At 37.2% G+C, this 27,328-nt stretch overlaps 1 protein-coding gene across 1 annotated transcript in view; it reads right to left on the bottom strand.

Annotated features, from left to right (window-relative positions):
* TMTC2 (transmembrane and tetratricopeptide repeat containing 2) overlaps nt 1-27,328 on the bottom strand; it is a 145,778-nt gene that overhangs the window by 21,852 nt on the left and 96,598 nt on the right. Inside the window, exon 2 of the mRNA XM_027905354.1 lies at nt 20,752-21,322. Coding sequence (XP_027761155.1) covers nt 20,752-21,322 — 571 coding nt within the window. The remainder of the gene's footprint in view (nt 1-20,751; nt 21,323-27,328) is intronic.

Genomic DNA, 27,328 nt, shown 5'->3' with positions numbered 1-27,328 from the left:
GGAGACATTTTCAGCTAATTGAGGAGCTTTTCTCTTCCTGTGGTATTAAAATGAACATTTATGCACACACATAGCATCCAAACTCTCCCACAAACTGTACACTCTCTTAAACTCTCCCAAAAACTGGAGTATTGGTTTGGAAATCCCATACAAAGGTAAGAGAAAGCAAAATGACAACAGAAATTAAAATTACTGGGGTCACAGTGGGCACAGGTATATAAGGAGAGGATTAGATTGGTGGCAGTCCTTCTAGAGCATTGCCTTTTAAAATAATTTAAAAAAAAATCAGAATGAAAACACACCTTCAGACAAATCTTTTTCTGTTTTTTTCTGTATATTTTGAGTGAGGAAGGGTTTGCATATCAGTGACGCACACTGAAAGAAAATTTTGTTTTGAATTCAGATATGTCAAGGGAATATCTTCCTACTTCTGCACTTGGGGAGCAGGAACACATATCAGTATTCCATAAAAGCTTATGTACTTCTGGAGGAGTGAAAAAGAAAAAAAAAATATTTTAAGCCACCTACACACAATTAGCTTGCAAGTATTAGCATTTATGAAGCCTTTGCACTGAATGCACATATCATAACAAGAGACTTCATGCCTGATACAACTGTCTTTCAGAACTCAGAAAGCGTTGTGGCTGCTTGGATTTTCCATATCTAACAAGGTGCTCCTGAGTTATTTTTCACTCAGGGCAACTTGATGTCTCTTCTTTATTCCAATTACAATTTTAATGAAGCTTATAAGTGTCCAACTTTGAGAACACTAATCCTCTGTCAAATTGGCTTCTCCTTGACTGATGGACAGTGCAGTAAATAAGTAGAAAGGTGGAGAGAAATACCAAGTATATTAATGTAGTATGTTTGTCTTTTAAAATAAGCTTATACTAAAACTAATTTCTGATACAGCACCATGGAGACATTAACTTGCTAAAGATCTTTTGTGAGATTAAACTTGCTAGTTTTCTTTCTATAGTTTAGGAATACTAAACGTGTTTTCTGTCATTTTATGCATTGTGCTAAATTTTTACCTAGATGATTTTTATAGCTAGCCTATAAAATCTAAAAATAAGTTTGGAACTAACATCTGCTTGTTGAGGCCCCTTTAGGAGGATACTAGGAGGAAAGTATCAGCAATGTTACTTTGTTAAGTTGCACGGGAAGAAGCTAACAGAGAGGCTAAAAACGTCAAGGTTCAAGTATTATCAGGAAGCATTCTGAAATTAAACTCCTTCTAGAGTACAAAACAGAACTTGAAGAATTTGAAAAGGAAGATACACAGCAGGAAACACAGTTGTGCTAATCACTTATAACTGCTAGACATGGGTTTTAACATATTTCTATTTCTCTAATTCATAATAAATTATCTGCTTCCAGTAATTGGCATCAAGTCTCTTTTTCTTTGAAGCAAGGTCCAAAATGTGTTGTCCCTTTGCCCCTCCACAAAAGGAACCATGCTGCTGAATCAGTCCATTCCCTTGGTTCCTGAAGCACCCAATGCTACGGTTGTGACAGATGTCCTGGGAGATCCCCTAGAGAACTGGGCTGACAGATTGGTACTTTCCTGGTTCGTGCCTGAAATGTGCTACCAGCAGTCATCTGTGTAGTTACGGATTAGACGTTAAAACTGTCAGCTTAAGACTTATCTTTTCCTGCTGAGTTTTTCCTAAGCTATCTCAGTGATGCAGATCTCAACAAGCTTTACTCTTGCTTACTAATTGAGAAGCACCCTGGGGTCTCAAGACTCTGTTATAAATATACTGACTGATCAACTTTCATTAGTGATGTTAATTTCAGACTGACAAGTTTGGGTTTAAGTATTATACATAACATCGTTCATAAAACAGAAGACATAGTTTTCTGTAAAAATCTATCATAAGAGGCACTAATTTCGTGGGACCATATTTTCCCTTCTAGGTTTGATGGGTGGAGGAAGTGAGAACCTCCTGGTGCTTCACACATAGTGTTAAAATGATTTACTTGACAGGGGAGAGACATGACAGCATAACCTTCTCAGAGGTTGGTATTTTACAGAGATACACAATCAAATGTTAAAATATGCTAAATGCTCTTCAGCTTATCCTATGAACTCAAAAAAAGTCTACTGTCAGTTTTCTAGGCTTTCTAATCAGTTGCTGTTTAACATTTATCTACATGACAGTTGACAGTACAAAGTAAGATTGGTCAAATCCATTTTTAAATCCTTCTTTGTAATAAAAATTTCTACTAGACCTAGAGAGAGATATGCAGACCACTCAATCTCACTGATAAAGTAACTTCACATGGTGGATAGAGATGCATGGGCAATTAGTAGGTCTTTCAGGTTCAGCGATTTTACCCTATATCATTTTCTTGGTGGAATTTCAAAGATTATGTATTTAGAAAAGACTTTGAACTTTTCACCTTTAGGTTATCATTGCTAATTTACGCTATTGAACAGCTAACTTATGACATTAAAACAAGAATAAAGAATTGGGTCCTTGGGACAGTACAGAGCTAACATGAGAGTAATTGGTTTTTTTCTTTCCCAAAATAAAGCCTTCAATGGCAAATTTACAGTCTTGGCACGTACAAATGAATTATGTTTAGATTTGGTGTGTATGACACTGTTCTTCTAAAGCAAAGGGCTATTTTGCAGAAACTAGTTACATAAAAGTCCTGTTCAGCTCTTGGCCTGATCTGTTGTGTGGTTATCGCAGAGTCTGGACTGACAAGTCCTGCCAGTGAGCTGATACAGCTAACTTATATTTTCACCTCTCCTTCCTTAAGTTTTACATTTTTATAGGACATGTTTCTTCTTACAAAGTATGAAGGTGAAGACAAGATCTTAAGATATCAGACTGTGAATTAGGAACACATTCCACTTCCAATTTAACTACCTTTTTCCTCCTGATTATAAACTTTTCCAATCTGGCTCTGTTCACACCACATAATAGGCTTCCATCTTCAACCTAAAGGAATATTCCCACAAGCCAGTATAAGGGAGGCTCGTTCTTTGCTAGAGAACACGTAAAAATTACATTCAAGCATTATATTTTTATTATTTAATTATTTCTAAATTAACAGTCAACTCTGTCATCATGCTAAACCTCCATGTTTTGTTTTCTGGCTTACCTAATAAAAAATAAAATAAAATAAAATAAAAGCATCTAGCCCCTGACTTTCTGCTGCTGCTCTTGTTTGGTTTCTAACATTTCTACCTATAATTACCTCAAAATTCTGCAAAAAAGTTTTGGTTCTTAAATACTAAAATGTTGTATAGCAAGGAGTAACTTCATTCTTGCATTATGACAGAATGACACAGCCCACAGAATCTATTTCAATCCTAATCATCTTTAGGATGGCAGGACACATTTTCACAATTAGCATCTTCAAATTACTCCTCTTCTAACATCTGGTTTGTATTTTGCAGCACCACCACCCAAGATTTCTTTACACAGCTGCCCTTTTTTCAAACAAATCCCCTGCATTAGCTAGCATTTTTTCAAATGTATTTTCATACCCACATTTCTAATCCATTTTCAGTAGTAGTACCTAATTGGTTACATATATCCTCTTAAAATACAGGACTATAAACTGTTTTTAATTCAATCCCAAGGGCACTCTTCTGAACTAACAGTTAATAGCATAAGTTAGCAATACTTTGAAATGTTAAGTGAAGATAGCAAGGACAAAGCTGTATCCTAACTTTCTTTCTTTTACCTGAGCAAACATCTGTGATCATTAGTTTTAGATTATAATTTCTTAGAAGCAAATTACCCTAATCTCTTAAAGCCACTTTGAAATTGCACATCATTAAGTTTGGGTCCCTGCTTCCAGTTCCAACTGTATGCTTGAGCACAATAGAGTGCCTATTAAATAAACATTTGGCAGCATAAAAATTGCAGCAGATGGGCAAGGTGCAAAGAGGCACAAGGGTTGAGTCTAGTATGCCAAAAAAAAAAACCACAAAACAAAAAAGTACCCTTTTCAGACCCTCTGTTCTAATAAAAGGTCAACATGCAAAAAATAGATGTTTCTTAGTCATCTGGAAATGTTTCAAATTACCTCAAAAGACTACCTCTGTTAGCTTAAGAGCTGTCATTTGTCTCATTCCCTTTCAATTGTGGTATATTTGAATCCTTTAATTTTCAAAATCCTCTACAAATTTCCTTTGAGACCCTTATAAAATATTTTAAAAGACATAGCATAGTATAGACCTAAATATAAGCCTCTAACACTCCAGTTATTTGTGACACAGTCCATTTATACCTCTGGTTTGTCTGTTGGCTACCCAGGTTTTCATTCACTTCATGACAGTCTTCACAATATCAATATGAATCATTTTTAAAGTAAAATTGAGATGGAGAATAAATATACCAGAAGAACAACATTCAAAATTCAGACAAGAAAATTTTAAAATCTACTGGATAGAATTTGCATATTTTTAATTGAATCATTTACATGTTAAAATTCAGAATTTCTAAGTAAGATGATCCACCACCTCTTCAGAAGTTTACTAATAGCACTGTGTATGATCTACCTACTAAATGAATGTATATGAAAATACAACTACACACACATTCCTCTCTGTATACTATGACTTCTACTGAGTGGGAAACTAAAATATTAAAGCCTGATCTATACTTAAACTGTGAACTCAAGATCCAATGAGAATTCACATTCATACTTTTATTTTTACACTATATTCTTTTCATCATCTTGTTTTACTTTACAATCTTTATAAACAAAAACAGGATAAAGTTCATGCATGTTCTTCCTTTCTTCCCAGTTGCTCAAACTGTGTTGTTATTCTTATAAGTAATTTTAGTAACAAAGCCTCCATCCTGATTTTGCAGGGGTGTGGTATTTTGGGGGAGATTTTGTCAGCCCCTCCTCATTGTCTCTAATGAAGTTCTTCCTTTTTTACCTCAGCTGCTAATAGCCTCTCTCCACTTTCTTTGGCAACCACTGAATCATTCTGTTTTTCACTGTCCTTGGATTTCTTCTGGAAGATATATCTGTGCATGTATTCTTTTATTTCCTTTTTACATAGGTAATGTTGTTTGTTATTAAAAAGGCTTGTTAACTTCATGAGAAAATTATACTTGGGCACAAAATCATGTCTCATGATCCTGACACTTCCAATCACTTACCCACAGCTTGCATATCTAAGCAGCTTCACAACAATCTTCTTTCCTGCAACATATCAAACCTGGATTTTCCCAACAGGCAGTTCAAATAGGTTACAGCAAGATTAACTGTGATTTAGCAATAGGGATTTTGACTTTGAGTCAACCATTTCAATGTGATCTCCATCTAAATAATTTTTTTGCATGCTTTGAAAAATATCACAGATTTTCAGACATGAGGATAAACCCCATAGGCATATGTACAACAATCCCATACTTAGATATCAGAGGAATCTTCTAGTAGAACAATAATTCTTTATTGCCCATTGCTGCTGTTAACTTTAGATGGCAAATCCTTAGTGTTCAGTGGAGTACCAAACTTAATATGGAATTGATTAACTAGACTTCAGTGGTAGCCTCAGCTTCATTAACATTTCCTATCTGAAGTAGCTGTGGGTTAACATTTAGGATTTATTTACCTGTATTACCCAGTACTGAATTTTTTACCATCCAAAGGACACAAGAAATGAAATATTTTTCTCTCTACATGATACAGGAAACAGTCATTTTTCTCTTCTCCACTTAACTCTAATAATTTGAAAAATAGGAAGAGAACTTTGTTTCAGATGGACTTTGAAAACCATGCACTAACTTATCAGAAAAATAAAAGCCTTTTAACTAATGATCTTGTTCAAGCAGCCTCCCATTTTGGGGAGAGTTCTCTCTAAGTAATTTCTCTTCAGGCCCAGTCATTTCTGACCTACACCAAGAAAACACAGTCAAATAGCAACCAAAACTAAATTTGTGAAGTAAATCTTAACTAAGAACTTGCATGAGTTTGCAAACCAGTTTTTTCACTGAAGAAAAAAATTTATGTATTAGATACATCAGAACTAGGTTTCAAACTATTTTCACCAGGAAGAATGTCACTATTTCCCACATACCAGTAGAAGTGCACCCATGATGGCTTAAGCACATCATAAAGGCAGCCTTTATTAGATCATCAAATATCTCAAAACAAACTTTTGAACATGAAGCCCTGCTTCCGGGTTCAGTAAGATCTTCAAAGAACAAAGTCCACATTAAAACCATGGTCTTCACTCTTAAGGACAGCACACAGAATAAGGATATAACATTCAAGTGCAGAACTGCAGAAGTTGTGACACTGTTAACTGGACATTTACATTTCATTAAGCTTTCATGAGGAGTCTATATTTCTGCAAGCAGCCTATGTAATTCATAATTGGCAGCACCAGCCAGCTAATGGCAGAATGTATCAGTATATCAAAAAAAACTCTAAAGAAAACATGACAGACTTAAATTTCCACAGCCACTGACCTTATCAACAGGGCGAAAAAAATGCAAAAATTTATTTATTTCCCTCAATGCACAGAGAAATTAGTTTCCTTAAAAACCAGTTCTAGGACTTTTAGTTAGAACATTTTGGAGCCATTTTGCTGTGCCTCTTCACGTTGACAGGCTTGGAGAAAGTCTGTTGATGCAGAGCAGCATGGCTTTGGGACTCCTAAAAAGGTTAAGCCTGCAGTGAGTTTTCAGATGTATGTTTGGGGTTCTTTTAAATATCTTTTTAGAAAAAAAAAAGTATTTTAATTTATTTGTGTATCACAGTAATAGAACATTTAATCTAAACACTGTAACCATGCCCAAAGGATGAAATAGCAAAACAGAGCAGACAGACAGACGGACTTAAAAAGCTCTGAGGGTTTGAAGCTGTATGCTACACTACAAGTAAAACAAATAACTGTATTAAACCACGAATTTATTACCCCAGTGAGGCAGTAGGTTCCTTGCTAACCACCAAGTGCCACAGAATGAAAGGTCACGTTTCAAATAAGATTTTACAAAATTTCACTTTTCATTACTCTGCCAAAACTTATAAGAAAATGTACAAGCACTGCATACGACAAGGACAGAGAACAGGTGTTGCATCATCTGGCTGATAAGAACAACTCTGCTGATTAATACAGGAATATTTAACATCTACAGGTTCCCAAATGTTCATAAACTCAACTTTTCAATCAATTCTTTTTTTTTTTTCACCATTACTACTTTCCCCCGTTTTTCCTTATAATTTAAGCAGCTAGTCCAAAGAGTTGGACATAAGCAGGCACTGAAATTCTTGCATTCTAATATGACAGGAAAAAAACCCCAAATGTTAGGATGGTATAGACCTGAAGCTAAAAACACAGAGCATTAAGTCAAAGAGCCCTGTCTTCATTTAAAAGCCTACTAAGTAACTGCTGCTTCAGAATAAGGTTATAATTTCAGACTGAATTCATTTGTAGTAGGAAACCAACCTATAACTGAAGGAGCTATCTCTGCCATGTAGCTATTGCACAGATATGTCACCTCCTTACTGGATGCAGATTTGCAGTCACAAATATGAGTAAGGCAGATATTAGTGAAGAGGCCACCTGTATCTTCATTTATTTCACCTGATGATGGCACAGAGCAGCCATCTGGGTGTTCCAGAGCCTTGGAGACCAACCTGAGAGCACAAGGACACATCAACCTTTTTTGCTACTGGGCAATCACAGATTGCTGACAACACACCATATCATGAGCAGGGCAGTGCCAAGGTAGAAATGGTTATTTGAAAGGATTTAGAGCTAATATAGTACCAAATATATCAAGGTCTATGTTAGAGTGGAAACAATTTTCTAGACTGAAAATCAATAGATTTAAAAGAGGCATTGTTTTTAAAGTTGCATTTAGAAACCACGTCTTCAAAATACATCAACACAGAGCTATCAAAACAATAATTAAAATATAAAACAGATACTGATAGTGCTATCCTTTTTATTTTTTCCAAAAAAAAAAAAATTTGCATTACATATAGCCCCTAAAGTGTAACTGCAGGTTAAAAGTGGGATTTTAGATATCAAGTAATCTGCCACAACTGCAGCCAGGTCACAGTTTTATCTGCAAGTATCCCAGCATCGAGTAAAAAGCACAATTTTGAGCAAGTAAGGAATTTTTCTTTCCCCTTTTCAAACTTCACGATTAGAGATGAAATCCTGAAGAGGTTTACTCTACAGATTTGCAAAACAGAAAGCAAATTTAAAATTTCCAAAGTTAATGTTTACCTCTCAATTATTAACACTCCGATTTTGAAAGGTCTGAGACGATGACAGTGCTAACTTATTTTGACTACAAGGTGTCCTGATAAAAAGAGGGCTCAAAAATACTTGGGCCAAATTACAAAATCAGTGTACATGTACCTGTCTGGCCAGCTTCAAACTTTATGCCGTACTATCAGTCTAGTGTAAGGTAGCCAAGGACCCCATCTACTTGTCTTTAAATCCATTTCTGCAGTCTGTACCAAGGTCCCTTAAGTCAGCTAGCTTGGATACTTTCACATTATACCATTTATCACTCACTGCATACTATAGTATAGGTTTAACGCAGGACAAGAGTTTCTTACCACTAAGATCTTTTACAGAAGTTGAGTGAAATAATTCATTTATGTCCTCTTCCAAAGAAAAATGTCACTACCAGAACAAAGATACGTGGACAGAAGGTGGGGCGGTTGGGGTTTTTTGTTTGTTTTGAGGGAATTTTGGGGTGGTTTTTTTTGGTTTTGTGGGGGGTTTTAGGGTTTGTTTGTTTGTTTTTGTTGTTTATAGGATTTTTTTCTTGTGTAGCTTGGGGTGGGGAGGGGTTGGTTTGGTATGGTGTGTATATATGTGAATCAGTAAGAGATCAGAGAAGCAGCAAAGGAAGCAAGGTAAAAATATACATTATGCAGGTAACTTCTAGCTGGGTTTAAACGGGGATAAAGATACCAGATTGCTACTTTTTGTTCTCGAAGAAATTATACTTCGAATTTTCTTTGTAACTAAACTGAATTGCATAATCTTGGAACCTGGTATTTTTCAGTCTATACTCTCAGAATTACTCACAAAGTGTCGTGTTCTGGGTTAACAGCTCACGTCAGAAGAGGTAAAAATATAATGGTTTAAACAAACAAACAAAGAAAAATCAGTCTACAAAATTGCTAATGCTGCCTTTCCTCAGATTTCAAATTACAAGAAGCCAAAAATGCTATATATGAAGTAGTACAAAGAAGTAAGAGTTAAAGTTAAAAAAATTGGCATTGCTACTATTTTAAAACTCAGCAGAGCTATTTTGTGGTGGTGTTTTGCCGCTTCTAATCATGTCTTTTAAGGAGAAAAATCTCCAAGTAAGAGATAGAACTATAATAAACGTGTATTTTAAAAATAAACCATAATCTCACAATCCCTACTAAATAAACACTGGTGTTGATGCAAGCTTCATTGTACTCTACAGCAGTACAAGCTACCCAGGATACTTTTAAAACATACAGACTAAAACATGCAAAAAACTTATCCATAACCCCCTAAGCCCTGTTTTCTGGGAGAGAACGAATTTACAGAGACTCAATACAATTCTACCCTCTCTTTTCCCTTGCTCCCTCATTGCCTTTATTAACTCAATATGTCCCTATGCTAACTTTAAAGACTTTGTTTCTATGGGAATTTATTTCCATATTTTATTGTCAAGGAGAAAAACAAGATTTTGGTGATAAAATGTCACAGAAGCTCTGACTTTTGCACAACCTAAAAACAATGTGTATGTGTCTGAAAGTCTTACCATACTGATCATAAAAAGGTACATATGTTCTACCTGGTATTTAAGAGCCAAGTACAAAAATTCTCTCTCTCCCTTCCCCCAAAAGCTTTTGGATAATTTTAACGTAATTTCTGTGTCTGCATTTTCAACTAGTTTCCCAGAAACTTGGGAATAAAAAATATTTTTCTTTTTCCCCTTCTCCCAAGATGGACTATCCACAGGATTAAGAGATTCTTCTCCTTTCTAAGTGACATTCAAGGTTAGCAAGGCTAGAAATTCACCTTCTAATAGCTGAGCCATAAAGACAGCTACAGAATTGCAAGCCTGGGTTCCTTCCCTCCCGATACCTAATCTACATTGCAGCTGGAAAAAGAAATCCAGGCATATGAACAAAATACTGTTCAGTTCCTCAGTAAATATGCCAAAAAATGTTTGCTGCCTTCTATCACAACTGGCTGTTTCCACTGTAAATCTCATATACTTGTACTTTGCCCCTTTTTAATATTGTAACTGTCTACATAGGTTAATGTTCTGAATCACTCACTTAGAAAAAGGGCACACATAATCATTAAATCTTTACGACTTAAATGAAAATGAGCATAAGCCAGGAAATTCAAAATTAAACCTAATACCAAGAGAAAAGTCTCCCCTGTGGCTTAGGGTTTGCATATGTTTCCACTCCTTCAAAACACGTTCTCCTGGGTCTGGAATCAGAGCACATGCTCGTGTACCAGGAATGGCTCTTTCTTGTTAGAACTGTAAGAAGACAACTGAGAAGAGACTCAGGCAATGCTGTCAGAGCACTTAAGTTCTGAAATTTAGACAGTTAAGATGTTCAAAAATCAGGAGCCTGATCTTCACGTGCTCTCAGCAGTGTTATCTTTCCCACAGGTGCTGTAACACATAGCTGGGAGTCAGAACCCAGGGCATCCAGAAGCTGCACCTGCTCCCTAATCTATTTGATTCTGACTGGGGAAATACTGAGAGGTTTTCTCTCTTCTGTCACTATTATTGCATGTCCTGATTGCTGGGAGCAGAAGGTTTAACTTGATATTTAACTGTGATTGACCAAGTGCAATGTGTTCATTTGGTAAAGCTCACCAGGAGCTACAAGCATTCAGCACTTCATCAAATCAGGACATTTAGGAATCTAAACATGACATTAGGAGGCTAATGTAAAGCACTCATGATTGAACACGCAGGTGCAGGTATAAACTTTGTGTGATGTCACAAACACGATCCATACCTGATGAATATAACCCTGAATGTTACGCCCAGAAAGGCGTAACAGCTGAAGCAAATCCACACAAAAGGAATTACACCCGAAAACATTTAACTCATTAAAACATCACCCAGCTTTAGCACTGTATGTTGGTTTTCCCATTCTGTGGGCAGTACCCAGGCAAGGGGACCCATGGAAGAAGCAGAGCTAGGGGGAAAGGAAAATGGCTTTCTAGCTAGCGGACAAATGGAAATCTAAAGATGAGGCAAAGCTGCCTATATTTCTTATCTCTCAAAGTTCACAGGTACCCAAGTCCCCATATCTCAGCACAAAATACATTTAAGTATTCAACATATAAACATTGACCAACCCTAACAAAAAGCATGAATTGTAACTGTTCTTTAATACTGATATTTTAAATAGAAAAATTGCCGGCTTCTGCAAAAACAGTTTTATCCAGCTTCTTTAATTAGGAAGCTAAAATAATGACTAAGATGAAGAAAGAACTACACCTGTTCTACACAGTTGTTAGAAACTATGATAAGCTTGGTGCCTTCAACTGATTCCTTAAATATTTTGAAAAACATTAAAAACTAGGACAGTAACATTTTCAGGTTGATACTTTTTGCAAAGGTTTTATAGATTGGAAAGTAGTGACTCCACCAATACCCTCTAATTACACAACACTGTGAAAAACTCCTGCTGTTCTTGATGTCAATAATTGGCATATAACCTCAGAAGGAAAAATAAGTGCTAACAAAGACTCGGCAAAGCCTGTGGAAACTTTCTCACCTTATGCCTCTTAAAGAGACCCCTTTTAAGCCAGGGGGAATGTGCTGGTTTGGGCTGGTTTGTTAATTTTCTTGATAGTAGCTAGAATGGGGTAGGTTTCAGATTTGTCAGGATTATGTGCTGGAAACGGTGTTGATAACACAGGGATGTTTTTGCTATGGTGAGCAGTGCTCACGGAGTGTCAAGGCCTTATCTGTTCCTCACACCACTCCACCAGCAAGGAGGCTGGGGTTGCACAAGGAGTTGGGAAGGGACACAGCCAGGACACCTGCCCATAGGGATATTACGTGGCATCATGCTCAGCACAGAAAACTGAGGGAAGGAGAAGGAAGGGGCAAATGTTCACAGTGGTGTCATTTGTCTTCCCAAGTAACCGTAACGCATGATAGAGCCCTGAATAGATGGCTGAACACCTGCCTGCCCACCAGCAGTAGTGAATTAATTCCTTGCAAGCAGCTTTTACTTTTATCTACTAAACTACTTTTATCTCAATCCATTAGTTTTCTAACTTTTTCTCTTTCCCATCCTACCGGGGGCAGTGCGCAAGTGGCTGTGTGGGGCTGGGGTTAACCCACAGCAGGGAAGAAGGGAAGAACACAGCATACTTTGTATGCTATAATACCATTTAAATCTCATGCATTACTGAAGACAGTGACAACCTTCCTCTGGCAAACTAACCTCTCTGTTAAACTGAAGGTTCTTCACAGTCTTGTAAATACAAAAAGCCTTCTCTCTTTTTTTTATTTACTTACTCATTTATTAAAGAAGACTTTGCCTTTTTCACCTTTCCAGAGAGGCATTCTCAAATATAAGCTCCTAAATATTATTGTAGACTTCGAGTGGGTAGATAAAAGTAATGAGGATTTTAGTGGCAATTCCAATAAAGATATTACAGATTTAATATTAAAATATAATCTGTGTTATGCCAGTGTCAGTGACCTCAGCAAGACAGCTTACGTTTCCTCATTTTTAAAAAGATGAGGACATAGATAAATTTGCCTTAGGATGCTGTATTTCTGTCATATGTGATCTGTTTAAATCACCCCATGAAAATATTTTCAGGAAACAACAGCTATTTATACATATTGATGTCCAATTCTGTACCACTCCACTGACATCACAGGGACCAGCAGGAGATCAATATCTCTGAGAAGATAGTGGAGGCCAATCTCGCTTTTCTTATTTCAGGATCAAACAGAAAAGCAGCAAGGAGCTGTGGGAACTACACGAAACAGCAGTATTAGCTACTTGAAATTGTCAAGAGAGAAGTAAATTGCAAAAAGCTTCTTTTGTCTAGGAAATATCTGCTGTGGGAGGGGGAGTGGTGGTCAAGACGGCACAGGACTCATGCTGTTGCCATCCAGCAGAGTGAAGAGAAAAGCATCAGGCTGGCTCATCCGCAAAGATGAGCAATGTATGTGCAGGCACATTCGGCTCAGCATTTCCACAATTTTGTACAGCCTTAAAGCTGCCAGGAAAATTAACCCCGAGCTGACCACTGCAGAATGAGAGATGCTAGGGAATAAAGGGGGCCCCTGCTGGCAATGGAGCCCCTGGTCTTTTCCACAGCTTTCAAAATGCTAAAGGTTACCCGGCCCACAAATACAATATTTAACAGCTTAGCGCACTTGAATATGCAGCTTTTATTAGACAAAATGAACCTGTGAGAGGTCAAATCATGTTTTGAAGTTGTAAATTATATATTATTTTTAACTGGAATAAAAACAGTCTCAAGGAAAAGTATATTTACTAAATATCTGACTCCAAGAATGAAGTCTGTCCTGCAACAGAGCAGCTACTCCCTTAACAGTCTAAATAATGTAAACGCTGTATTTCAAAGACATGGGGTGCCCAGAAGAGAAATAACTCACAAAATAATGGGTTACTGATCAGATCTGTCAAAATATCAAGACCTGTGGGTAATTTCAAGTATAATAAAATTTATTCATCACCCACACAGAAGCAGCTCTGCAGCATTTAACATTCTGCTTTGCAGAGGTTGTTGAGCTTTTTGGGCTGGAAGTCAGCTTGAAGAAGACAGAAGTTTTATATCAGCCTGCACCTCAGGAAGTCTCCCATCATCCCCATATCACCATTGGTGAAACAGAGCTCAAATCAGTCCAACAGTTTAATTACCTGGGAAGCATCATCTCCTCAGACAGTAAGATTGATGCTGAAATAGACAACAGGTTAGCAAAGGCATACAGTGCTTTTGGTAAACTCCGTAAAAGAGTGTGGCACAACAAACACTTGAAGAAAAGTACTAAGATCAGTGTTTACAGAGCCATCGTACTGTCTACTCTTTTATATGGATCTGAATCATGGGTCATTTACCGGCACCACTTGTGACTCTTAGAACGCTTTCATCAGCGCTGCCTCCGTACAATCCTGAACATCCATTGGACGGATTACGTGACCAACACATCTGTCCTTGAACAGGCAGCAGTCACAAGCATTGAGGCCATGCTGCTGAGAACTCAGCTGCGCTGGACAGGGCACGTCTCCAGGGTGCAGGACCATCGCCTCCCTAAGATCGTGCTTTATGGGGAACTTGCCACTGGCTGCCGCAAGAGAGGAGCCCCGAAGAGGAGATACAAAGACTGCCTGAAACAATCCCTCAGCCTTGGCCATGTTGATCATCACCATTGGTCTACCCTGGCCTCCAATCGGGAGGCCTGGAGACACACCATCTATAACGCTGCTGCTGCTTTTGAGAACACACGCAGGATCACTCTTGAGGAGAAAAGACAGCGCAGAAAGAATCGCGTCTCATCTATATCACCTGGGGAGTCTTTTTGCTGTGCCTTCTGCAACCAGACTTGTCTATCTCGCATTGGCCTTTTTAGCCATCAGCACGCTTGTAGCAAGTGTGGGTAGAGCCTTTCTCAAATCTTCATTCGCGAAGCCTAGCCATGATGAAAATTTATTCAGTGGCAGAAAAAAAGCAGAAAATAGATTTTAAATAATGATGAAACACTACTGCAAAACAGCATAACTTGTAGGTGGAGAAGAGGTGAAAAATAAGCAAGAACAACTACTACATTGCTAAGGCTTTATAGCTTCTCAGAACAGAAGGATAAAACTGCAAATTTTAATCAAAAGCAGCATTTTATTTTGACATTGCTTTCCAAAGCACAATAGTTCTAAAAGTAGCAACTTTAAAGACTAAAGAATGCCAAAAGTGGCTTACTTGAAGTTTAGAGTGTTCTCAAAAATCAGTAAGTTTATCTAATACCCAGCAGCAATCATATATATCACCCACAACTAAGGCTGTTCCAAGACCATAAAAGAAAGTAGAGTTTTATAAAACTTGATTTGGTGGTTGACCATGTCATCCATAGAGGCCCCAAGTTCACATCATTACTTTAAATAAAATATAAGCTGCTGATAAAATTGCTTTTTACAAAACCAGTACTGCTATAATAGCTCAGAAGGCTAGATAATACATCCTGCAATCCAATTTGTGGTTCGTGTTAAGCTATAGATACCAGTAACTAATTCCACATGTGAGACAGACCCCCCGGAGGGAGATTTTAATCAAATAAGTGATGGGAAAAGAGACATTTCCTTCTTTTGGTATAACAACCCCCCTGTATTAACAATATGTTGATCTGGTAAAATGTTACTGTATTGTAGCAGTGAAACATTAGTAGAATATACATCTGGTTTAGTTATTTCTGTAAGGCAGTTTGTACACATAAACCACAGAGCAATAAATACTTTATCATTACCATTATATTAAAAATGAGCTTTAAATGCATTTGCCCCATCCTTTTAACTGCTAATGTTATCCAGCTCCATTCTTACTTTAAATAAATAAATAAATAAATAAATAAATAAATAATGAAACTGAAGAAAACCAACCAAGGAAACGAAAGAAAACCTAAAAAAACAACCAAAAACAAAACCAAAAAAACCCAAGCAAACAAACAAACAAACACACTACAAGAAAAAAGAGCAGCACACTAGGGTTTGTATTAGGTTTGTCATATTCATTGGACAGAAGACTGTTGATTAATGCTTCTGCTCTCAAGCTGGATATTGCAAGTAAAAAACAATTAGACCTCTAAATTTGCATATTTTCTATCATAACAAGCTCTCTCCCATATTCAAGTTCCCCTCTCCCACTCCTTCATCTTTGGTGGCTTCACTTACACAAATCTAGTTGCTGACAGGTACAACCATCTGATACCTGCCATACGTGACAACTCAATCAATCTGCATACCTGCTATGCAACTTACACTGGAAATGACTCAAGGTCTAAAATGCTGAAAAAAATCAAACAAAAGTCTCTTTTATAAAGAATGCTTTGCCGCAGTAGAACTACTTTTTTAAATTGCTCTCATTTCACACAACTAATTTATGATCACAATAAATACAATTGCTTCAAAATCTTCTGACTTAAAGACAGCAAATACATTCTTGTCAGCCAGTCAGAATAAAATAGAGCTAACCAAATGAAATGGAATCCAGACTGACAACTTTCCCAGCCAGAGTGAGAGCATCACAGGCAGACGGGAATACAAAACTTGGCAAAAGGAAAAAAAATCTGCAGCCAAGTTCTACTAAATAATGAATACAAAGATGACAGAGAAAAGAGCTGTATAGTTATTAAGTTGCTATGATATACATTTTTAAGGTGCTTCATGAATAGCTTCTAAATAAGGGGCAACACTCATCTGCTCTGCTGGTGGTCCTGCTTTGCAGCCACCTTGTTCAGAAGCCCTGCCAGTCTACTCAGATTGCACTGGGATGCTGTCGTGTACCTGGTGTGAGAAATCAGGACTCACATGATAATTGGTCTTGTGTAGTAGCCATCACTTTATATTCACTGGATACTTGGCCCAAATATGAGAACATAGTGAAAAAAACCAGGCTTGTCTCCCCAGTACCATCTCCTACGATCAGTTGGAGCATTTTTGAAGTTGCTTTTACCAGTTCATATTTCACTGACCATCCTGAAGATGGTTAATAGTTTTACTATTCTTTAAACATAAATAGTCATGTCTCAGTTTCCCCAGTGGTATATTCTGAAAAAGCTTACAGAAGCTGAAAGTCATAGTCTGGCAGCATGCCAGCCCAGGTCCTTAACCAGCCACTCCCCGAAAACTCTCTCTCTCCATTCCTTCTTTCTGTTCCCACACCTTCCCTTTCAGTGTTTGCCAGTACAGCTATTTGTAGGGCAATGATGAGAACTGGATATAACTGAATTGATTCAGGTTTAAAACGACTCCTAAAGATATATTTGGGATACTTTGGGCAAGGCGGGGGGGCAGGGTTTAAAGGTTACTTTTAACTGCATTTCCTCTCAGATCAATTTGCAGCACAGCCTAGGAAACAGATGCACCAGCTCAGCTGGACAGGGTTGGGCTTAAGGTAGATTGAAGGACTGAACCCTTTCCACTATTCCATTACAAAGCGTTCAGTTTCGTACCACTACTGCTTACTTAGGTAGCACAGATTTGAGCTAACCAACTTCAAATTATTTTCCTTTCTCCCTTGGCTCCATTTTACACTTTTGCCCTCCAATGCACTAAAAAAGACCATAACCTTTTCCTCAACTGACCTTTTTGATGTCTTTTTTTTCCTCTTTCTCCTGAAGTTGCCCTCTTCCAATATTGAATTGGGAAAACACAAAGCACAAATTCCAGAACTGGTATATAAACACAGTTCTTTCTGATTGCCGAGACATTCTCTGAGGAGAAAGGGCTTTGTTTGGTGGGAGGTTTTTGGTTCAGTTTAAACTGTACTCCAGCTTTTTTTAATGTTCAAGTCAGTTAGGGAACAGGATGACTCTCCTGTAAATGGTTACTTTGGTCTTATCAATTAGCAGTGCAGAATGTCTTTTCAAGAAAGAAAAAGTGTATGCAATACATTCAAAAACAAAACAAAACAAAAATAAACAAAAAAACGCAACGAAACCCAACCTTTAACGCAAGTTTATGCTTTGATTCTGTATAATGCAAAAATTAATCTTAGCTATATACTTTGGGTTTTGATTATTTTAAATACAAAATAAAAAAAAATTACTTGTCTTTATCAACATATATACAGAAAGAACAAAATCAAACCAAAAGCTTTTAGTAAAAAAACTTAGTTCTGTTCTTATTAATGATTTCAAAAGAGAGAGGTTATCACTTTAAATTGTCCATCTTACATAGCAATCATCCTCAATTCTTTGAAAATAAATTTAAATATAATTGCAAATCAAAAGAACAGCATCTAAACCTGCCTTCATAGTCAGGATTTGTCACATATTGGTCAGACAGGCTACAATCAAAATCCAAATTTCTCAACTCCAAGTGAATTGATCATTCTCAGGCTACCCAGAAAACGACTAAATAGCATCCTCCATAAGCAATTTTAGTCTTCAGATGGAGCAGGCCAGAGACTCACTAACTTGAACATTCTCTAAACAGTATTTTATGTGAAAAGGTAAAACTCAAAAGTCCAAAGGAAATATAAATACAGTAAAAAAGTGCAAAGTGCTTCAGAAAATACTGTCTGATAAGGAGGCAAGGCACTAGAATAATTATTTTCAGTATCTTTGTTAGGTAAATCGTAATGGTTCTGTTGCCCTTAAGCATTTTTTTCATACCATGAGAAGCTCTCTAGAAGACTGATATATTTGCTTTAATTTGCTTTTAAAGTGCTACCTTTGTTCCTCTTTGATACACCTGTCTGTATTTTTTTTTTTTAATTGACAATTATTACCTTTACAAAAGGCTTGTTTTCACTCCTTTATTGCCCAGGGAGTGCTTGCGAACAGGAAACTGTGACGTTAAAGGTAAGGGCCATGGAAAGTTGGAGTACAAAAGAGTATGCAGACAAGTACTCAAAAAGAAATGCTTCTCCTAACAGGCTAGGTCAATGAAGACATTCCTGACATCCCAGGCCCTGCAGGACACTATGTTCTTACAAAGATCTATACAATTTGTGAATGATTTTAGTAAAACTTCGGTAAAAAAGAAGCCTTACTGGAGATATTTTGTAACTGAAGCTCCCAGATGATCTCCTCAGTAATGTAACAATCAGAGGCAGAAAATGAATGAACAGAGGCTTCCCTGGTACTGAGGTAAAACTCAGGGCAGCAGCGCTCAGCCTGAAGAGATGTGCAAGAAGTAGGTAGCCTACTAATTTAGTGAATTAGGAAATGCATTTCTGGCAGATGAAGCAAAACATTCATACCTTTGTTCACTGTAGTCTCTCGCCATTAAATTGCCTCTAGCTAAAATCCAATCTCCAAATAGGTTTATAATCTACCAAGCACAGAATTGTTATTCCTATCATTACAGATGGAAAAACAAATTTCCACAGACACCAATTTGCTGTCCAAGGCAATTCTGATGCTGGGTAGAAAAAAAACCTCACAAGCTGTGTGTCCAAGTTTACAGCTCCTCACCTAGGAAGAGAGGCCTTATGTTCAAAAAGTGAGGATGTGGAAGCTTGGATTTCACCTATGTTACTTAAGTCTCTTCTTGTGCCAATTTTACCCTGGCCCTGAAGCAGAAAAAGAGGAAAAAGGGGAGAAATAGCTTTTCCCCATGAAAAGCTCAACAGAAATGTCTGCAAAGGTTTTGGTTTTGAGCAATGACTGTTCAGTAATAAAAAACTTCTTAGGTATTCACAATTTTCTGTGTCATCATATAAATGCTTTTATAGGACAAGCTAACACTTGACTTATTAATTAAACTCCATGAAGCAATCATCCTTTCAGTATAAAGCCTGCTGTTACAGATGCACTTTAAGAAAAACAAAACAAAAAAATTAATTAATTTACTGTTTGTCTCTGTTCATCATTAGGTGCACTATGTACCATACAGTATTTGGCTACTGACATTCAACAGAGGTCTTGCCCACTCCAATATTCATAAGTAAAAAAGCAATATATGTATATAAATATATAGGAAATTATTCTTTCCTTTTCAATTTTGTCAGAAAAGAGCATGATAACTAAGTCAATACATCACAGCAATTTAAGAGGAAACTACCAGTGACTAGAGGTGGGGTTCTTTTTCACTCTTCTGTTTTCCTTTTATACCACAGCTATATAGTCTATATGAACAGAACTCATCATTCTTTTATCAAAATCTACCATTTCTTGTCAATTCATTTGGATGAGAAATCAAAATTTTAAAATCAAGGTTTTTGAGACAGATTGCAAAGCTGTAATTTGTTTTATTGCTTTTCTCATTTATGTCTCACTGAAAAAATGTGATATGTCCATATGAAACATTTTCCTTTTGTTAAGTCAGTATTTTTTTGACTTACTTATTTTCACTAAAAAGAAAATTACATATACTCAGCTCTGTACAGCAAATGATGTAACAGAGTCTTGATTTCAGACGGAGTTTCTGAGTACCACTAAAATACATGCAGTCTAAGGAAAGGGAAGCTAGGGGGTTTTGGTGAGCTCTTTTGTTTCCTTATTTTATTTGCTTGTTCTTGGATAAGAAGTTTAAAAATGAGAAATAGTTGTTTTGTTAAGGCACTATTACATTAAGCCGTAGCTCCTACTAGGGGAAGAAAACAATCCACGCCAAAGGAACGCACCCAGGTCTTATGCATCTCTGTTAAATTAGAACAATAAGAGCTTTATCTTTGCCTCAGGGAGCCTGAGGGTGATATCAGCCACCACACTTGCACGCCTGACCAAACTAAGCTGAGTTTGCAAGATACAAGACGATAAAAGCATGAATGAATTCTTTACAAAAGGCAGTCAGATATCCAGTGCTCAACTCAGATATTCAATGCTTGTCGGTAAACAGAATGAGGGAACTGCTGCAACTAAGGAAAGTAATTGGAAAAAAACCCATCCCCAGTGTCAAATAATAGCAGTGGGTAATAATACATTGTTTAAACAAAATGTAAAAACCCAATACTAAAGCTGTTCAAGTGTTCTTTAAGCATTAGACATCTGTGCTTATTTTTGGGACTTGAAAACTCATTTAACACCTGTTTAACAGTGATTGGTGGCTTACAAATAGCATACAGCAATAACAACTCACCTGGCATAAAGTAGAAATGATCTGATGCATTTTCAGTCGATGAAATACAAAGACATCGTACACGGCTGAAATGGCCAGAACAGTCACTCCTTGCTCCTTCCACAGCATGCTGCATCCTGCACACAGCCCTGCTCCCAAGATCCAGCCCCAAGTACTTGGTGAGGAACCTCTGGTAGAGCAATGCTTCACGTAACACATCAGGGAAAGGAGAAAGAAGAGGCAGGCTCCAATGTCTGCCCTCCCTACAATCCCCGCTACGGCCTCCGTGTGGATGGGATGAGATGCAAACAGCAGGCCTGCTATCAAGGTCCAGTACCCATCTCCAAACAGAATCCTGGAGAAGTTTGTGAAAAGGCCTGTGACTGCAGCATGTAATAGGACATTTACAAGGTGGTAGCCCCATGGGTCCATTCCCCCAACAGCATGGTTAATGCGGAAGGAAAGTGTGCAGAGAGGTCTGTAGGACTTGTGGCTCCCGCTGTGAGTAAGCAGTGTCCCCCAAAAGTCATTGTAGAAGATTTGGATCCACGGCGTCTCAGGCAGAAGGTCCTGGTTTGTCTTGATAGCTCGACTACAAAAGACAAATAAAAGTTTCATTTTAACAGAAGGAAAAGGATACAAAAGAAAGTATGAGAAAATACAATCACACCGCTACCACAAGAAAGAATGGCATTGCTTTGGTGCTGCTTTAATTTAAGTTTGAATTTTTACAGGAGGTGTTAAAAACTACATATCTATTGACTTCCTGCTAGAGTAAAATTTCCATATAAATTGGCTTTTAAAACATTAGAAACAGATGTTACACTGTTTCCATTAAATTAAAACACCCTTCAGTGACATTCTTCTGAGTCTAACCCAGGAGTAATCAGTTAAGATTTGATGAGTTATAATTAAAATGTGAAAGAAATATGAAAAACTTGCAAACATTATTGTTGAAACAATGGATCCTCCAGTAATTCAGAACTAAAACCCAAAGTAGCCTTTTATGCTGAAATTTTAATTTAGATTTTGGAATGAATCTCTCTGACTCGGATGAACAATAACTACAGAAGTCGGTAGGAGCATGTAATTTTCCGCTTCTGTATAAGGCACACCCAAAACTGTCTTGTATATATTTTGACTGACAACATTTTCTGCTAACACCTTACTGGAGCTAGACAATAGAATATTTTACTGATGAAAATATACCTTCTATTTAAATTTCTTCTATTTACAATAGAGGATGAAAAAAACATGTTTTTATGTTGTATTAGCTTATAAATTCAAGTCTGTCAGCTTGATTAGAAAAAAAAAATTGCTGAAGCTTTCAGCATTTATGCTTTCAACCACCCTGGAAGGAGTGGTGCCAGCCATTAGCAGTCTCCATGTCTAATTCGTTACTGTAAAAATCTGTCTACTACAGTGTTTGTACAAATCCAAAGATTTGCATTTAAAATTTATGCAGTGGGAGAAGGTGTGAGACCTGCTTAGTGCAAAAAGATGAGTAGAATTTAATTAGTTACTTGTATTTAAGCAATTATTCAAAGATGCATTGTTGTTACTACTGAGCTTAACTCATTTAGCATTTATTTTATTAGAGTAATTAAGAATCCAGCCAGCTCGAGACTCTTCTATTCAACATACTAAACAAGAGAGATGATTTATATCTAATTCTTTACTCATACCCTCTATCTGCCTTTCCAACATTATAATTAATAATTTTTCAATTCAGATGAGGGAGGGGGAAAACAGTGTGAAATGCAAGCCCACATTTAAAATGCATGACTAATTCATATTCTAAGACTCCCCTCACATTCTGCATTTCCTTGGAACCTGTATCCAAATCCCTTTTTCTTTTACGGTATGCGTTTCAGAAATGTTGTTCTTGTTCTGGAAAGAAAATGCTCAAACACTGATATACTATGCCACAGAATCTCCATGCAAATACTCCAAATACCACACAGCTCAGCATTTCCATTGTCCAGAGCATACTGCTGTAATGCTTTCAGACACGCTTTCTCTCAGCATGTCCCTTTGTCTCTGAGCATATAGAGGTCATGGAGAGGTCAGCTTAAACCCTTTAAAGATCTGATGGTGCTTTCTAGAATATTTGAAAATTTTCATTTTGTCTTCTGCTTATGCAGTGGATCGGGTTGCTTGCATGTGTTTTCCCAACCCCATACACATTTTTCTCATTTTAGTCCAGTCACAAAAGAACAGTGGAAGAAAAGTAGATCTTTGTCTTCACATTATTTATCTTGTCCTTCTGTGTAGTCCTTTCCTGAAACCTAATTCCTCTGTTTGCGATTTCAGTTTGTAGTATCACTCTCAGAACCACTATCAGAAAACTAGGAATTCAGCAAGAGTAAAAAGCAGGTGTTAGGCAAGACAGAGTCCATTTTCTGAGAAAAATACACTATATTTAGACTACAGGCTCCCAAAGCTAAGAATGGCTATCAGATGTGAGGAGTTAAGAGTTGAAATCTTGAACAGTGAAAGTGTTTTTTCTTGGGGAAATAATAAGAAAATAAGTGGCAACAATATTGCCAGAACAACCACCCTCCCCCGAGGCAGTGCATTCGAGCCTAGACAATACACAGGTTGTTCCCACAAAATGGTAGCTTTTGTTATATCTTTTGCAAATATGGCCATTTCCAACACTTGAAGTCATGTAATCGCTATTAAAAAAAATGCCCAAAAAACAAACAGAACTGTGGCTACCAGTACACATGTATAAAACAACTCCATAAAACTCTGCTACGCTTCTGAAGGAACCAGCCCTCTCTCTAAGCCGACAGTTTTCATGCAGCACACACACACATACTGGACTATTCCCCACGAAAAGTAAACTGCTTTTCTCCATATCATAAAGAAATCTATTGCACATTCCAAGGCATTAATTCAGTCAAATTTTATTCATAGCCTTAGAGACAAATCTGAGGCAAACTTGATCCTTTCCTGTTTAGATCTGTCCATATTAAAAATTAAAACAAAGAAACAAACAAGGGGAAAACCCATACACAATAAAAACAAACAAACAAACCAAACCAAACAACAAAAACAAACAAACAAACAAACAAAAAATAAAGCCCTGAAGATACAGTACTGATCACCCTATATTTCAGTATGGATTTCAGCAGATAATTCTGAAATACTCCTAGTTTCTTGAGCATGTAAATGTAACACATTCTAGAATCTGCCAGTCAGCATGAAACATATAGAAGTTGACAGTTCCAGTTTACTCAGTTGTTTAGTCAGGTCAAATGCTGTATTTTCGAGAAATCAGGATTTTAAATAAAGTTAAAATTTCTTTTCATATGGTTACTTTTTAATTAAATATTTATAAGGAAAAAAAGTCTTGCTCATTCTTTGGGATATTAGAAAAGTCTAATACAAGAGGAAAGCACTGCACACAGTCCCGGGACCTCACGTCAGCTACCCCTACACTGCCCAGGGCCCAGGACCCCATGTCAATCTCCAGGGCCATCAGCCTTTGCCCCAGTGACACCTCGGGCCAGTTTTAAGCTCCCCAGGCCTTATCCTACCAATGGTCTCCCTGAGCTGGGTCCATATCCCAGCCTGGCCTTGTTCCCAGGGAGGTGCCCAATGCCTGGGGCTAGGGCTGCCCCAGCTCCTAGCTGGGGCAAGGCTCTGTTTTTTCTTTAGTTACCAAATAACCAAGCTGCTAACTCTGCTTAGATACCAATTTCAGCAGTAATTCTGCAAGCAATCACTCTCCCAGCCTGGTAGATAGTGCCAAGCATGACCCCAGGAACGCATACCATGTTAGCAGCGACACTCACTTTCTGCAGATAGAAAAAATTAATTGCTGGTTCTGTGAAAGACTCTGGAATAAAAGAAACTACAAAACGCCTTATTAGCCTTGCCTGCTGCTTCACTCACAGTTTACCTGAAGGTTACGTTCCTGCAGATTAGTCCAATCTTGCTAATGGACATAATAAGGGCAGTTCTCCAAATGCACTCATCACTCCTGAGCAGAACTGCAAACTCTGCTCTCGCTAAAAGGCAGCAGGTCACCCAAGAAAGTAATTTCTCAAAATTCCAACACAATTGGCATTTTTACTTCCAAGTAGCCTCTGATAAGGGCTGCAGACTCAGTCAGGGAGCTTGCTTTCTTCAATTTGCGATGCCTGCCCATTTCACACATCCCAGGAGAGAAGGATATCTTATTCAATATACAACAAATGGATGCGCTGAGGGTGGGAGGGGAAGAAATTGGAGTCAGCTATCAATTCTTCAGAAATGGAAAGGTGAAGAAAGACAAAAAACTGTGAACGTAAAAATCATAATTTCTAACCCACTCGAAAGAATCCTTCTGCCTCCTGCCATAATCCACTTCTTTGCCCAGGTCAATACACACCTTGAGCACAATCACTGAGCTTTTTTCTCATCAAACTTAAAAATGCCAGAGATCCAGCCATTCACTCATGCACATTTAGATGCATACACAGACAAAAAAAAAAAAAATCCCAGATGTTTTTACAATTAACAGCTATATACGTCCTAAACTTCTGCACTGGTGCTAAACTGATCCAGGTGTTAACACTAGGGTAAAGAAACAGATGCGACATTCTAAAGTGATTTAACAAGTTAAGCCTTATATCCAGCTTCAGTATTGCTAATGGTCCCCATATGCTGAAAATTAACGTCAGCATTTGAAGTAGACAACATATTTTAAAGGAAAAAGAGAAATCCCAAACGTGTACACAGGAAGCCATTGACCAGACCTCTCTCACATAAAATAGATAGGCAGTGATGGACTGGCAAGTCTCTACTTGTAGGTTCTTCGTTGTTTTTCATCAAAGAAATTTTTAAACAGCATTGATTCAGCCCTTTTTCATTAACAGGAATGGGAAAGCACCCTAGAGTATTTTAACAGTGGATCTTAATGAGATACCCTAAGTATGCTTTGCAGACTGTGTGTCACTTGTATAGACAACAAGACTGAAAACACAGAGAGCACCTACGTTTTTGAGTACAAGCATCCCCAAAGCATGCAGCAGCTGAGTCAATCCAAGCTATGTACAGGCTATCTGTTAGGCACATGGTGGTCAGAAAGCGTGGAAGTAGAACATGTCATAGTTTGGACAGTTCTTACACTTGCCTGTAGACTATAATATATATGTAGTCTGTACTGACAGGATAAATTAAAAATCAGAAAATACTTTTTAGTACGTAGAGATGTCTTGAGAAAGTAAGAAGCTTAAGAAATGAAAACACATTCATGTAAATGTTTAATTATAGACTTAAGGGAACTATTTGCCATTCTGGTAGAATTCTGGTGGCAATTATGTCTTATATCTTGTGTATTAAAGTCCATCCTTTCTCAATAGGTGTGAAAGTGAGATTTAGCTACAAATCCAGCAGGCAGTAAAGTTTGACGAATGCCAAAAAAAAAAAAAAAAAAAAAAAAAAAAAAAAAAAAAAAAAAAAAAAAAAAAAAAAAAAAAAAAAAAAAAAAAAAAAAAAAAAAAAGCCCAGAAAACAAAAACACAAAACAAAACAAAAACTCAACAAATAAACAAACAAAAAACCAAAGCAACACAAACTCCTATATTGTGTATTAACATTAACACTTGCAGGAGACCAAAATCTGCGCATCCTCTAAGTTTCAAATTGCAGCTTTCAGTTTCTCATAAGAAAACTTGTTCTTAGGTGAATCTCTAAGGAAAATCTAATAATTCAGCTGTTTTCACATAGGAAATACAGAGTGAAAACTAGCTAGGTGATATATAGGATCCTGAGTTGCTAGCTGGCTCTGAGAATGAGTCTGTACATACCAAAGGGATTGAAGGTTCAAATATATTTTTAAACTAATTAAAGCAAAACCTAACATCACAAAAGGACTTAGTGCTTAGTTAATTTCTGCCAATAATATGATCCTTTTCAAACGGTGTAGAAACATCTGAATGCACCAAACCTAGAGCTCCAACACTGAAGACAACTTATAATTTTCAAATAATTTTCCTATCTTATGTAATTACTAGTGATAGCTATATCTCTATAGAGTTATACTGCACAATGTCTTTTAAAGAAATTGATCTCTTAAAATAACCATTAAGGAAATTTAAAAAAAAAATAAATAAAAAGACATATTAGCAAGTTAACTTGTTCCTTATTTATTTCCATCAATGACTTTATCAGCTGTGGTTTAACACTGTCTACAGGAACTGGCTATGATCCAGCAGCCCAGCAGCTGCATGCTTGTAGGCCTTGCAACTTTGCAACTGAAGATGTACAATGTTCTTTGAAAGAAGGAAGTGGTGGCAATACTTACATATCACTGAATGCTATTAGGAATTGCCTTAACTACACTGAAGTATGTTCCATGTATTGATTTTCTTGTTGACTAAGAGAGCTTCGAAAACTTTAAATAACAAAAAGTTCAAAACATTTTAGTAACAAGAAGGTTGAGATGGCCTGAAAAATCTTTTTGACCCAGAACATAAATATTTCAAAAACTATAAAAGCTTTGAACTGACTCATTCTCCATAATGCAAGTCTTTCCATTCTAAGTGTGTCCTCATATGGTGAAAGAATATGGGCTTAATATTAACATTAAGTGCACTCCACTCCC

Source organism: Empidonax traillii, unplaced genomic scaffold (genome assembly GCF_003031625.1).
Source record: "Empidonax traillii isolate 1590-97213 ecotype Southwest subspecies unplaced genomic scaffold, ASM303162v1 scaffold1146:size291564, whole genome shotgun sequence".
NCBI classification, from domain to species: Eukaryota; Metazoa; Chordata; class Aves; order Passeriformes; family Tyrannidae; genus Empidonax; species Empidonax traillii.
The sequence above is the reverse complement of the archived record's forward strand: the minus strand, read 5'-3'. Positions and strand labels throughout refer to the sequence as shown.